Source organism: Pipistrellus kuhlii, unplaced genomic scaffold (genome assembly GCF_014108245.1).
Source record: "Pipistrellus kuhlii isolate mPipKuh1 unplaced genomic scaffold, mPipKuh1.p scaffold_m20_p_22, whole genome shotgun sequence".
NCBI lineage: Eukaryota > Metazoa > Chordata > Mammalia > Chiroptera > Vespertilionidae > Pipistrellus > Pipistrellus kuhlii.
The window spans coordinates 11,571,377-11,587,393 of record NW_023425521.1 but is presented as its reverse complement, the minus strand read 5'-3'; the positions used below and the strand labels follow the sequence as shown (position 1 = coordinate 11,587,393).

The following is a 16,017-nucleotide window of genomic DNA, read 5'->3' as shown; positions in this document are numbered from 1 at the left end:
AGTCCCCAGGCCGATGCTCTATCCACTGAGCCAAACCAGTCAGTGCTTACTCTTAGTTCTTAAAACATCTTATTTTACTACAGCCCAGTTTTAGGTTATTCTCTTTAGCTGTGATTGTTGCAACATACTTAATTCCACTTTATTTTTTATTTTTTTAATAAATTTTTATTATTCATTTTATTACAAATGTTCCTGCCACCCCCACCCTCTATTGCTCTCCTCCACCAGGTTCCCACCCCACCCTCTGCCCTTTCCCCACCCCCCATCGTCCTCATCCATAGGTGCATAGTTTATGTTCAGTCTCTTCCCACATCCACCTCACCCCCTTTCCCCAAGAATCATCAGTTCACTCCCCTTCCATACTCTGATTCTATTATATTCAACAGTTAATATTGTTCATCAGATTTTTTTTTTTATTTCCTTTGGTTTTTAGATTCACTTGTTGATAGTTACATATTTGTTGTCCATAATTTTTATCTTCATTTACTTTCTCTTCTGAAAGAACCCCCTTCAGCAATTCATATAATTCTGGTTTGGTGGTAATGAACTCCTTTAGCTTTTTTTTATTATCGTATAGGTGCTCCTTTATAGGTAACTACCTGCTTTGCTCTTGTTGCTTTTAATATTCTCTCTTTGTCTTTTGCTCTTGGAATTTTAATTATGATTTGAATTTTCTGGATTCTCTTGCCTTCTAGCTTCTGCAGAGGAGTGTCTTCTGGCTCTTTATGTTCCAAATCTTTGACTTAATTCTTGCGATCTTCCATTCTGTTTTTAGGACTCTGTATAATATTCTTTTATTTCAGACAATGTATTCTTTATTTCTTGTTGATCACTTATCATTTCTTGTTGATTCCTTATTAATTCTAGCTTATCCATTTTCATATCCTCATAGGTCTTATCAATCTTTTCTAAGAAATTCTTTAAAAACCTTATAAGCGTAGATTTGAACTCTATTTCCAGTCACTTTTTGTCCTCCATTTCTTTCCTTTGTGATCTATTTCGCAGCTTCCCTGATGGGGCGGAGTTTCAGGGTGGAGCCTACAGCCTTGGCTTCCATCAGCCCCGCCCTATGCGGTTCCTGAGTCTCAGTAATCCCCAGGGTCCTTCAGTACTTGCTGCAAGCGCCTCTGAGAGAAAGGTGCCCTCGATTTTCGCCTGCTACCAAACAGTCTAGGCTCTCCACCAATGAGCCCGGAACTGGGGTTCAGTTCAGTTGGAAGTGGAGTTGGAGGTGGCGTTCAGAGCAATCTGGAGCCCCAGTCTCCTTCCTGCCAGGGCAATCCTGCTTCACATCCAACTGTCCCTTCTCTGCATGCAATGTGCACACCGCCGGGACCTCCTTTTGCTGCTCCCCCAAGGTTCCGCCTTACAGCCCAGCTCCCTCTAGATGAGTCTGGGTCCCGGGGGTCTGGCCTAGAACTGGTGTTCAGAGCAGTCGGAACTGGGGCCCGGCACAGTTGGAGCTTTTATCTCCTTCTCGCTAGACAACGCCAACCAGGCATTCAGCCACTCCTCCTCTCCGGCTCTGTCCTCTCCGTACCTTAGGCTTTTGCAGCTCCTCCGCTCTTCCTTCTGGTTTTCTCCTTGCTTCTCGCTGTAGAATTTCCAGTCAGTCACCTTTCCTGTAGTTCTGGGTAATGTCCATTTTATATTTTAGTTGTATTTTATTGAAATTGTTGTGTGCGGCTGCGGCTAGGTGTTTACCTGGGCCATCTTGGATTCTCCCTCCTAATTCCACTTTAAGGTATTCTGCTATTTTGTAAGATATTAAATGTTAATGATACGTCTATCTTTAAACAACTTCCTTATTGCTTTGAGTGTATTGTCTGAAAGCCTGTTCCAATTGACTGATCACTTCAACCAGGTCTACATTTTTTCTCCATCATTTATCCATAGTAGATACTTTTCAGCTGCTTAAACATGTTACATCATTTTCCTTCTGCCTAGAATCCTTTTTTTTTTACCACTTGAATCCTATTTTTAAACATTATTTTAGGAAGACTTACCTGACAATACATAAAATGTCATTCTCCCTTTGTCCCTGCTGCCCTCACCTCACATTGCCACTTAATTGAGCAAGTTACTTTATCTGCTTGGATCACTCCCCGTACTTTAAATTCCTCATCACTAAAATGAGGACCAGTATACTGAGAACTCAATAAATATTAACTGCTGCATTCATTATCATTAATTGTCTCATCCTAGTTTTTTATTTATTTACTAGAGGCCTGATGCATGAAAATTCATGCAAGAGTAGGCCTTTCTTCCCTGGCTGCTGGCACCGGCTTCCCTCCGGCACCTGGGACCCAGGTCCCCCCCCCCCCCCCCCCCACACCGGCAGGCACCTGGGTCCTGGGTGGCTTCATCCAGTAGGATGCCCGATCTAATTAGCATATTACCCTTTTATTGTAGATGCCCCTCAAAAATATGTTTTTGAAATGTTTTCTGCTAGAGATGAGCTTTAATTTTATCCCCGAGGTTTTTTTTACCCTGACAATTTTCAGGAGTTGATAGTAAGTATATCTCTCTCTATAAAAGCCTAATATGGTCATTCGACTATTCTGCCAGTCGCTATGAAGCACACTGTTCACCAGGCAGCAATGCCCTGGCTGGTAGGTTAGCCTTCTGCTGGGGTCTGGCTGATTGGGACTGGGTGCCATGGGCCAGACATGCCCTGGACACCTCCTGCAGTCCTTCCCCGGCCCCGATTGTGCACCGGTGAGGTCCCTCGGCCTGGCCTGCACCCTCTCGCAATCTGGGACCCCTCGGGGGATGTTGGAGAGCTGGATGCAGGCCGAGGGACCCCACCAATGCACCCGACCTCTAGTATTGAATAATTACATTGTTTTATTCATGGAGATACTATGGTAGGGCAGAGATAAGGCATTAATTCAATGTAATTAGTCATTTGTTGAGTAAAACCAATTTAGATCTAATTGTGGTTCCAGTAAGAATTGTCTTCCTCCCTAAATTGTGGGAGTGATCTATCTTGTAGAAGCTACATTATATTTATGTAACTAAATTCACTAGATTGGCATATTACTAATTATATTGTCTTTGACATCAAATAAAATAAGTATTTTTTATTAATTAAATTAGATATTAGAAGCATATGAAAGACATTCTCAACTCTGCAGTAAGCCTGACATTTCTGAAACAGACCTGCTGTCTCTAATTTGGTAAATAATTGATCTGCTGTCCAGAAGCATTATTTCTGCCATCTGTGAGTAGCTGAGAGCTGTGAATTGTAACACATCTACTTTTTAAATAATTACCCTTCCTTGGCAGGGAAGAAGTTTTTTCCACCCATTAATAAGACAAAAATGAATGTTGGGTTTCTAGTAAAATAGATTAAACACGGACCCCTTTGGGTGCATGACTATATCTTTAAGAGACTTTATATTTTTCTGGTTATATAATGCTGAATATTGAAAGGTGATGGTGGTCCTGGAGTAATCAGTATGAAAGTTTACGTTGAATATTTTTTTAATGCACAGAGTTCTCTCTCTCTCTCTCCTCCACCCCACCCCCTCCCATTGATCAGAGCAGGTGGTCAGGTGTTCTTGATTTTTGTGAATATCTATAATGATTCACAGATTAATAGAATTAGTGGCTTCATATTTTCCCTCTAACAGTTCTGGTGTATCACTGCCAGTTACACTGTGTCACTCACACTGCAAAGGCAGCTTGAAGAGCTTATTGCTTTTCTCCTCTTCTCTCCGCACGCCCCCCCCCCCCCCCCCCCCCCAATCCCTCCTAAAGAGGGAGTGTTTCTTTAGGTCTGTAGTTATTCTCTTGTTTTGTCATCTTGTAAACAGCTGGGTGTGATGTGTCTTGTGCAGTGATTTAGCCCCTGAGGGATTTCTTCTCTTTGCTCCATGTTCACTCTTGGACTAGGCCTGTATGACAGTCAGAGGGAACCTTGCAGGTTTGACTCTTCAAGCTTGGTGCCCACTGTACTTTATGAACCCCCCAAAATGATTCATCCCTTTTAAGAGCAAAAAAGTATATAAACTTTTGGGTTACATAAATGCTTTATTATATAATTAAAACAAACAACTGTAGTCATAAAATGTAATTTTAAATAATTCTTCATGGAATAGGGTTCCTGTGAAGAAAAAAAAAAAAATGTCCAGGACTCATGAAAGTCCTAAGGCAGCCCTGGTCCTGGCTGTCCATCAGTAAGGAGGTGCCCTCACTGCCCAGTACTCATAGTTAATTTTGCAAAGGTGCTCAATTAAAGCTGTGACTTGGTATATACAAATGTGAAGTAGATATATATACCTATAACAGCATAACTGATCAATATCACTTAAACACCAAGAAAATACAGCATATTAAAACTGTGAGAAATAACCAAATACTCACTGAAATGATTATAATTTAAAATGACCAACAATACAGTATTGATGAAATTACGGAGCTTATGTTGCATGCTGCTTTGGAGAAACATTTTTGCAGTATCGTGTGAAGTTAAACATACATAGGATGCAGCAATTCCACTTGTAAATTTTACCTAAGAGAAGAAAAACAAATGTTCACACAGAGGCTTGTACTTAAATCTTCATAGGGGTTTCATTCACAATAGCCCAAAACTGGAAATAATTGCTGAATGGATATGTAAATTTTCATGGTATAATGGAACTGCTCAGTAATATAAATCAATGAATGGGCTCTTGCTGCCCGCGGCAGTTAGGGCTCCAAAATTTTGTGCGATTACATTTACATGGAATTCTAAAGCAGACAATCTATACTAATAAAAACCTAAGTGGCCGGGACTGGTTTGGCTCAATGGATAGAGCGTCGGCTTGGGGACTGAAGTGTCCCGGGTTTGATTCCGGTCAAGGGCATGTACCTTGGTTGCGGGCATATCCCCAGTTGGGGATGTGCAAGAGGCAGCTGATCGATGACTCTCTCTCATCGATGTTTCTAACTCTTTATCTCTCTCCCTTCCTCTCTGGATAAAATCAATAAAATATATTAAAAACAAAACAAAACCTAAGTGACCCTTGCGTGCGACATCATCACAAGATGGCCACCACAAGATGGCCATGAGCACAGCGGAGGTGGGGCCCAGCAGCTGCCCCACATGGTGAGGCCTGGGGGTCTCATGGCTCCACGTGGTGCGGAGGCCAGTCCTGTCACAGGGATCAGGCCTAAACTGGCAGTTGGATATCCCCCGAGGAGTCCCAGATTGGAGAGGGTGCAGGCCAGGCTGAGGGACAACCCTCACCCCGTGCATAAATTTTGTGCACAAGGCCACATGGAACAAATGAATAAGTGCCATGTCAGAGATTTTATTGTAACTTATCTTGGTTCTTATGTCCTTTGTTCCTTTGATAGTGTTTATTTCAATGCCTTTAATGGCAAAGTCTTGATATATTATGGGCCACAAATGTGTGGAAGAATACAATGTAGATTAGAAGCATCTTTAAGCAGCTTAAGAACTACGGCAATATTAATGCTGCCCGTAGGGAGACTTTGAGACCATTGCTTTAAGTATTCCTATTCATCTTAAAGGTTTTATTAATCAGACTTTAATAGGCTATGATATTATTGTGGTTTTATGTAATTTGAAGACCTAATAGATTTTGACCAGTACTAGGATTCTCTTTCTTTGCTTTTATGTTTACAAATATGACTGGAAACTTTAAAAATTTAAATAATTTGGAAGTTTCAATCTCCATAGATATTGATGGAGAAAGTATTATGACCAGATAAATTCACAAGAATTAATACCAAAACAAAATGATCTTATGAATGATATAATCTGAAATCCTGTAAAGATTTCTATTTGACCAAGATTATCAGTGTTCATGTCTCTTTTTGGAGGAGAGTGTGAATAGCTGGTAATTTGTCTTCCAGTTCATATGTGTGCATGTGATAAAGAAACGTATAATTAGGTAGGTGTTATAAATAGGATATGCAAAAAAGACATACCTACTCATGTTTCCAAGCTTTTATAGCATATGTCCAGTGGAGGTTTGCTGCTCTTTAATTTTGCCTTTTGGGCTAACCAGCTGACGCCCAGTTGAAAAGACTTATGTTCTTATGAGGCCACAAAAGCCTTAATGTTCAGTCTCCAGCCTCAGGTTTTGGAGAACGCCATGTACCATCAGCAGCTTCAGTTTCCACCCTCTAATGCTAACGCTCATCTATCAAACTTGAGGCTGAGAGTGAGGGAGAGGAAGCTTCCAGATAAACATACAACAGCGCCTAAACAGCTAATCACACTAGGCTTCCGCTTCCAGGCCCTATAATTAGAAGCCCTTCTTTTCCTTGTATTCCCAGATGACGCAAATGCATTTTGTGGCTTGGCACCTCATTTGGGGCGTAGGTTTAGTTTATGGCCAGGCTCGTCTGGTTTAGTCTTCTGATGCTGCATAAATAGTTCTCAAGCCACAGTCTACTCTGTACAAGTTTTTCCTTTTATGTATATCTGCTTTGTAACTTGTTTTCTAGAAGGAAAAAAAGGGTTTGTCATTTCTCCCAACAGAATGTGTGCAACAGAGGAAATTATAAATTAAAAGAAAGCACATGATTGTGTAGTACTACACAAGCTATTTCTTCCCTTCCTCTCGGCTCCTTTAATTTTTTCCTCCATCATTTAAAATTCTGTCAAAAAAATCAAGCTAACTTCTGGATTATGGAAGCCACATTTGTGTGGAGAAGTGGAAAAAGAAAAGTCTAAGATAGATATATAGAAGATAATAAGTATAAATTTTCAAATGAGTAGTTCTCTAAAAATTTGAATTTGTTTACATATTAGAAAGTTAGATATTAACATCAGTTTCAAAAACTAGGAGCATATAGAAAGTGTTCATTTGAATGCTTATTTTGAGTACAATATTGATCTGTAATTCTAAAAGAAATGAAGTTTATCTTTAGTAGGGGAGTGATATGTTTGTGTTATAAATGCAACTTCACGATAGTTCCTGTCAGAATGATGTTTCCATTAAATAGGCTATCATGTGCATAAAATAGCATTGTTGTGGAAAAGTAGAGTCAAAATCTAATAGTGGAATAATGGAAACAGTATGACTCAGCAAAAAAAAGAAAGAAAAAGAAAAAAGGAGTAAATAAATATTGTCCACAAAAGGACAATTAAACATTCATGCCCAATCTTAGCAATTTATTGTTTGAATAACATCAACAATATGGGAAGAATGTAAAGTTTGTCAGTGGCATTATTTCCATAGCTAGGTGCAGGATGAGAGGCAATCTTAATCTTAATAAAGAGGGACTATGCTAATTGACTGCCAAGCCCTCACAAGATAGTGGCACCCACAGCCACAAGATGGCAGTGCCCAGTCCCTTTAGCCCCACCTCATCCAGCCTCAGTCCCCCAGTCCCCTTAGTCCCATAGGGGAAGGCAGTTGGGGGTGATTGGGCTGGCAAGGGAGGTGAGTTGGGGATGATATGCTGGCAGGGGAGCAGTTAGGCGTCAATCAGATTGGCAAGGGAGCAGTTAGGGGGCAATCAGACAGGCAGGCGAGTGGTTAGGAGCCAGCAGTCCTGCGATTGAGCCTAAACTGGCAGTCGGACATCCCCTGAGGGGTCCCAGATTGGAGAAGATGCAGACTGGGCTGAGGGACACCCCCTCCCCACCCCTGTGCATGAATTTCATGCACCAGGCCTCTAGTGTTATATAAATGGTTATAGATTTGAATAGATCTCAATAAATGACACTTTTTATATTTAAAATATATTCTCCTGGAAATAACAATTGTACCAGCATCTAGTATGTTATTTTAAAATCTAATGTGGTGAGTAAGCCTATACCATATATTCATTAAGTAAATAGCAAACTCAATTATCCTTCACCTTTCCATTTAAATGTCTACCGTATCTTTCCACAGGAGCTTAATATTCTTTCACATCTTCCCTTTCAACAAGGAAATGTTTTAGCAGTAAAGAAATGCAATAACATCTCTGGTAAAGCAGAATAAGCTAATAAACCACTTTTCTCATAGAAAAATATAAATTCTGGACAAAATATAGAGTAGCACAAATTTAGCTATATGTTTATTATCCCTGGAACAAGAAAAAGTTAAAATAAAGTGATTTATCCAAACGGTCAATAGATAAATTAAAATTGGATATTATAAATAACAAAATTATCCAAAAAAGGGAAGGAAAAGCAGATAAACAAACATAGAGACACTCATAAAAATAGTAAAAAAAAAAAATATAAAATGATAGGTATAAATAAATTCAACCCTACAAATAAGTTATAAGTGTATGAACTTACAAATACAATTAAAAGTCAGGGATTGATTTAAAATAACAAGACACGAAAACTAGTCCCCAATTGTTATAAAAAACAAAGTCATTTTAAATATTGATTAAAAAGTAAAAGAATGGGAAAATATTTATTATGCATACACCAATGAAAATAAAGTTGTAGTGCTGGTATCAAAATCAGAAAAAGTGGACTTTAGAACAAAGGAAATAATAGGATTAAAATGGGATTTTTAAAAAATAAAGGGCATTAATAAAAAAACCTAAACTAGCATTGTGCTTAGATTGAATGCTTTCTCCTAAAACTGGAAACAACACCTGAATGTTGCTCTCACTAAACCTGTTTACCCCAGAAAATGTAGTAAGTGAGGAGAGAAAGAAAAGGCATGGAGTTTGGAAAAAAAGAAGTCAAAGTATGTCCATTCACATGCTGCATGATTGTGTGTAAAGAAAATTCCATGTAATCAACATAAAAACTTCTAGACCTAGCAGAATATACAGTGAGTATAAAAAAGGTATAAACTTAGAAGCAGATAGAGTTGTACTTTTATGGTTATGAGGAAAAAAAGGAGAACCTGAAAAAAAAATGCATTTTTAGAGGAAGATGTACACAAATATGGTCAGTTGACATTTGGCATGTTGACAATACATAACAAAGGACAAAGAATCTAGTTTCTTCAAGAAATCTTGCACATCATTTGCAAAACAATTGTATATTATTTGCAAAATTAATTTGCCGTCTCACACTTTGTAGAAAAATTAACTCCAAATGAATAATGGATCTAAATGGAAAATAAAAAAATAATGGAATTTTGATGAGAAGACATAAAAAAACTTTTGTAATACTGCAGGCAGTTCAGTAAATATTATGCCAGGGAAGAAACAAGTTTTAAACAGGTGAATTAAGTAGGGTATTAGTTGGTTTAGTAGATAAATTGGAGCTTCAAAATTCAGGCTTGAGAATTGGCAAAAGGTGGGAATAGGTTCCAATCATTTTCACATTCAGTTGATTAAATTTCCTATTTTAAAATGCTTGTGAACACTCTAAATTCATATATGTAAAACTTTTCTGCTCGTCGTGTGGTAACATGATAAAATAAAGTATTCTCATCATTGTATATTACATGGCCTTAAGGTTTTTTTTAATCATATATCACTGGTAATTTTTTTCTTTTGATAACATTTTAAAACATGATTAGTATTTTGTGAAAATATTTCATCCACATGCATAATCATTTTATTTTTATCCTTTTCTTGGTATGTCCTACAGGAATGCTTCTAGTCACAACAGACACCCTTGGCCATGACTTCCATGTCTTCCAAATTCTGACTCATCCTTGGTCCTCATCACAAAGTGCTGTCCATCATCTATACACTCTTCACAGGGGAGAAACTGAAGCCAAAGTAAGTTGTATAATTTTCAGAAGGTTTTTCTTTGTTTAAAACGATGCCTAATCTAGCTGGCTGTTTACATCATATTGGTGCTTAATATTAGTGAGAATATACTTGGTAATAGAATGGTTCAGATAAGAAAAAATATTTGTTCTATCTAAGTACAAAGTATGGACCTTGTTTGAGACTATTTCATACAAATTAAGTATAAAAACATATATTTCATATGAGTGGTGAGATTTGAACATTTGCCTTAGTAGATATTGTTAATGAATCCAATGTGCCCATTTCCTTGGGTTGCATACAAAAGTATTTGCAGATGTGTAGAATTAGCAGTTTAAAGTAATCTAGTAGTAGGAGGGTGTTAGATAAAAATGAGGAGAAAATTGGCAATGGTTATATTGATTATAAGAGTCTTAAGAAACATGAACTAAATGCAATGTATGAACTTACAGCCTGATTTAAAAAAAGTGTAAAGAGATGTTTTTCAGATAGTTGATAAAATAGACCTTGAGCTGGGCATTATTATGTGATATTAGTTCATTTTGCTGGGTCTGCAATCGTATTTTTTTTAAAAAATCTTTATCTGTTAGGCATATATTATGAAGTCCTAAAACATTATGATATCTGTAATCAATTTTTAAATATTCTGGCAAAACAAAACTAAGAGATAGATTAAACTATATTTGTAAAGTGTTAATTACTGAAGCTGGTCAATATTGGTGGTTGGAATTTTATAGCAATCTGTACTTTGTGTGTGCTTGGAAATTTCTCTAAAAGGAAGTAAAACAATATTTTTCAGTGTTCATTTTCAAAAACTTTCCTAGCTATTCTTGAGCATTTTCTAATTGATGTAGTTAAGAGTAACCATAGTGAGTTATATTACAGTTTGAAATCATCTTTACAATATAGAAATTTTACATGTAGGAATTAGATTTTAAAATTAGTTACTGCTGTGGTATGGCAAATCTTATTTATTGTTTTTTTTTGTTTTTTTAAAAAATATATTTTATTGATTTTGTACAGAGAGGAAGGGAGAGATATAGAGTTAGAAACATCGATGAGAGTCATTGATCAGCTGCCTCTTGCACACCCCCTACTGGGGATATGCCCGCAACCAAGGTACATGCCCTTGACCGGAATCGAACCCGGGACCTTTCAGTCCCCAAGCCGACGCTCTGTCCATTGAGCCAAACCGGTTTCGGCTTATTTATTGTTTTTAAAAATATATATTTTATTGAGTTTTTTTTACAGAGAGAAAGGGAGAGAGATAGAGAGTTAGGAACATGGATGAGAGAGAGTCATCAATCAGCTGCCTCTTGCACATCCCCTACTGGGGATGTGCCCGAAACCAAGGTACATGCCCTTGACCGGAATCGAATCTGGGACCCTTCAGTCTGCAGGCCGACGCTCAAACCGGTTTCAGCTATTTATTGTTTCATAGCATATTTTTATCTTTCTTCTTTGCTAGTCTCTATTATACTAAGGACAAATAGTTTTTAGTAATTTTTTGAATTTTATAAGTAGAACATAATTTTTTTGATATCATAATAGTTTTTTTTTCTCCAGGTCTGTTTTCCTTATTGCAACAGTGTAAGTGTTAGCTGTAGGTTTTTTTAAAAAAATATATATATTTTTAAAGTTTTTCTCATTATGCTTTATTTATATAACTAGAGGCCCGATGTACAAAAGAGTAGGCCTTCCTTTCCCCTGCTGCTTGCCTCACAGCCCCTGTTTTGCCCTGAAGGTCATCCAGTTTAATTAGCATATTATGCTTTTATTATTATAGATTATTATAGATTTTTTATGTCAATACCATGCTGTTTTGATTACTATAGCTTTATAATATAGTTTGAAATTAGGATGTGTGATGCTTTCAACTTTGTTTTTTTTTCTTCAAAATTTCTTTGGCTATTCAGCATCTTTTGTAGTTCCATGTTAATTTTATGATTATTTTATTTCTGAGAAAAATGTTAAATAGAATTTTGATAAGTATTACATTGGATCTTTTGATTGCTTTGAGTAGTTTAAGTATTTTACTAATATTAATTCTTCCATTTAATGATCATGAAATATCTTTCCATCTTCTTCAGTTTTTTTTTTTTTTTTTTTTTCAGTGTCTTATAATTTTAGTGTACCACCTTCTTGGTTTAATTTTTCTCGGTATTCTTTTCTATGCAATTAAAAGTGGGATTGATTTTTTAAATTTCTCTTTCTAATATTCATTATTAGTGTATAGAAACATAACTGATTTTGGTATGTTTGATTTTATATCCCATAACTTTAGTGAATTTATTACTTCTAAACAGTTTTCTGGTGGAGTCTTTAGAGTTTTTTATGTATAATAGCATATCATCTTCAAATAGAGACAGTTTTACTTGCTTTCCAATTTGGATCTTTTTTAATTTCTTTGTCTTGCCTGATTGCTCCGGCTAAGACTTCCAGAGCTATGTTTACTGAAATAGGCAAGAGTGAGAATGCTGTCATGTTCTTGATCTCAGAGGAAAAGCTTTTGGCTTTTCACCATTGAGTGTGATATTAGTTGTAGACTAGTCATATATGGCCCTTGTTATATTGAAGTATGTTTGTTTTTATTATTTTGGATGTTGAAATTTTTAAAGTTATTTTTTCTGTATCTACTGAGATGGTTATATAATTTCCATCCTTTCTTTTTTTCAAGTGGTATAGTTCTTATTCAGCATCCAGCTGCACATTGATTGAAAGCTGGACCCTCAGGCAGCAGCTTTTTTTTTTTTTTTTTGATAAGATTTTATTGAAAGCCAACAGCTTTTAAAGTCCACAAATATGCCTCTTTCATGGGAAGACTGGGTGATGGGCATTATAGTCCGCTGCCTTTGTGCTGTGCCTGGAGGGAGAGCAGGTTAAAAATTAATTTTAAACTATATAAATATTCCATTCCTCATCAAGCTTTGTATCCTTTTATTTATATCATCTGGTGTAATAGCTTCTTCTTTTATTCAATATGTTATATCATTCAATAATTATTCTGATGCTCAAAATATCCTAGATTTGTCTAGTTGGAGCCAATTGGCTTGGCATCTGTGTCCTATTGACATGTCTCCATTATTCTTCCACAGTGTCCTTCCTTCCTTCCGGGCACAAAGAATTTGCTTACTGTCATGTTTAGTTACTATTTGTTTTTGTTCCTTTTGTATGGAAGTTTTCAGTTACTCTATGAGCATTTTATTTAATGATTTAATATTTCATTATGCTGCTGGGCACATATGTACTCTGAGTCTGTTTCTTAACTTTGGTTTTAAAATTCTTCACTAAGTACTGGTATGCTATACCTCAGCTATCACCTCAAAGAATCTGAATATTTTAACCACTTTCACTGTTTTTATTGTTGTTGTTTTGTTTTGTTTTTTATTTATACCAAAAATAGGTATAAATATGCTCTTGTGTTAGCATATTTTATCATTTAATTTACCTATACATCCACCTGGAAATAGAGATCATGATTCAGTTTCTTTGTATCTCTAACCCTTGGCATACTGCCCTACACATGGACAAATCTTTCAAGGTAAAGATGTTTGATACTTTCAGTGCTATTCTTATTTAAGCAGAAAACCAAAAAGAAATTATTAAAATTATTTTGTTCTATGTCACAGCTTGTAATTTAGGAGCTTGGGAACTTCTAAACATCAAGATCTAAGGAAATTCAATTAATTACCATAAAATTAATTTTATAAGCTTCTACTGAAAACCGTATTTTGAAATGATATATACAATTTAACACTGGTGATAAAATCTATATGGCATGTGATCTGTCTGTCCATCTTTGAGTACTTCAGAATCATGTCATTCTGGATTCTTCCAAGAACTCTGAGGCTACTTTAATCAGGCCAGGAAAAAAAGTCAAAGTATGTGGATCTAATTATGTTGAATTAAGTTGTTTTGTGATCTATGACTTGGGATATCCTCTGCATCTGACAGTAATTTTCCTCATAAAGCACATATGTAGTTAGAAAAGTATTCCTAGTTTTCAACAGTAAAGTCATGTGTTGTAAAACCTTAAAATATTTTGTTGCTCTACTTCCGTCATGTCTTACTCAAGCAGACACAAGTCATTTTGTCCTTAACATGCTAATTTCTGTAAATGGTAAACTTGCTTTTGAAACATCTGCAGATCAGATTAGTGCTACTTTTACTTTAGAGTGATCCTACTCATATGGTTTCCTTCCCAAGGGGAAAAGAATCTAGCTTTTTTAGTATTATTAGTTGATAGTATTTGATGATCAGTTCAGATGAAGACAAGCAAATTTAGTATGGGAATGTCTCTTATATTACCTACGTATGCTTTTTACCGAAATGTAAATTTTACTGGACTTTCTGTATATTTACTTGTTAAATGTGGCATCCCCCACAATCTTGATTTTTGTTAGTTTCATCCAAAAACATTACTCCTATTGAGATGTAATCCTCATAATATAAAATTCACCCTAGCACAGATCCATCCAAAGACAAAGCATAAACAAATGGGTATGGTTGGCCCACAGTTATAGTAACCCCCAATTAAAGCAGAGCTGGCAGCTTTCCATTATCCTGTGCTGATAAGTCCTTACATTTATCCCTCCACCCCACCCATATTTTTATTGGGGTTGTATAGCTGCACCCCAGCCAGTAGTCACCATCCTGTTTCATCTTATACAAGCCATTAGTGACGTCCTTATTTATTTATTTATTTATTTTTTAAAATTAAATTATTATCTGTGTACATATTTTACCATTGCTCCCCCTCCCATACAATCTCTCCCTCCTCAGAGTTTTGTGTCCATTAGTTGTACTTACATATGCATGTATACAAGTCCTTCGGTTGATCTCTTATCTCCCCCAGATCTCCCTACCCTCCCCACTGTAATTTGACAGTCTGCTTGTTGCTTTACTGTCTCTATATCTACCTTTTGGTTCATCAGTTTATAATGTTCTTTATTATCCATAAATGAGTGAGGAGTGACGTCCTCATTTAAAGGGAGCTCTGTGAAAAAGGGCCTGTGGGGCCAGCGGCATTGCTTCAGGCAGTGGAGTAGGTGATGTGGTAACTGTAAAAGTGAAATGCTGCTGGGAACAGGCGGGAACATACTCCGGAACATGCCATTCCCATTTGACTACCAAACCCCGTTGGGCCCTTCCACAGTGTCCATGATCAGAATTTGAGTCGAGCCCTTTGAGTGTCCATCTGGGCCAGTGGTTCAGCAGCTGGCCTCTACAAAAGGAAGTGAACTTGGTTGCCGGATAAGGCAGGTGGCGGTGTTGTACTGGGATAGCACCTCCGAGTACTTCAGCCATTAAGTCTTCACCTGAACCTTTTCCCATTGGGTTTTGTGGTTTTTATTGTATAACATGGGAAGGATCTAGAAGTCAGTTGTGTGCTTGTCCCACAGTCTTCATTGCACAGGATAACCTCTGACACAAGTGTGTAAGTACAACCAGTTAAGCCATTAATACCAGTTATACTTCCACAGCATACGCTACCATAATAGTTTACCCACAACATCACTTTAGCTTCTCTTCCCGCTGTGGACTCTGCTTACACCTCATTGATGTAAACACATGGACTAATGTGTTTATTGTGTGCATGCCATTCCACTGACAGCTGCCAGTCGTCCCAGTATCCCCTATGTTGGTGTCAGGGGAGGATGCCCTGCAGATACTATGGGGGCACTCAGGAGGATTGGCCTTTAAAATTACTTTTTTTTCACTTGGGCAGTGATACTATTGCCAGCCTCCAGTGAGCATCCTGCCACGGCAGGCCCCTTCTTTCTGTCCCCATTCCTAACACTTCCCAGTTTAATGCCTAAGTCCTTGACATTTTGGGCCAGCCCTCATCTCATCTCCACTCAAGTTCAGGCTGCAGCAGGAGCCGGCTACCCTGGGATTGCTGGCTCTGTGTGGTTTGCAAGGCATCACATTCACTTTTTTGAGTTCAGATTTTTATAGAAATAATTTGTAGACTCGTATGTACTTGTGAGAAATAGTAGTAAGAAATCCCGTGTACACTTTACCCAGTTTATCACAAGTGGGATGTTGATGGTGCATGTGAACAGTCACCTGCACTCTTTACAGTTTTGGGCTATTGGGAATATGAACATAGTTTTCATTTCTCTTGCAAATATTTCCAAGAGTGTAATTGTTGGTTCAGATGATAATTGCATGCTACTTATTTTAGTTCATTTTTTAGTTTCTAGCACCTAGAAGAGTGCAAAACATGTAAAAGACTTTCCATAAATATGTATAAGTGAATGTGAAGAATTGACAGGTGCAGGAGTAAGCATATAGGAGAGGATATGTGGAGATTATCCATCTTTACCATCTTTCCATTCTAAGTAACTTATTCTGAAGCAAACTTTTACTGCCCTTACC

At 37.1% G+C, this 16,017-nt stretch overlaps 1 protein-coding gene across 11 annotated transcripts in view; it reads left to right on the top strand.

The window, feature by feature from the left end:
* BCAS3 (BCAS3 microtubule associated cell migration factor) overlaps positions 1-16,017 on the top strand; it is a 457,087-nt gene that overhangs the window by 125,674 nt on the left and 315,396 nt on the right. For all 11 annotated transcript variants that reach the window (XM_036451745.2, XM_036451750.2, XM_036451747.2 and 8 more), the window contains exon 14: positions 9,512-9,645. In XM_036451745.2, the coding sequence (XP_036307638.1) occupies positions 9,512-9,645 (134 nt within the window). The remainder of the gene's footprint in view (positions 1-9,511; positions 9,646-16,017) is intronic.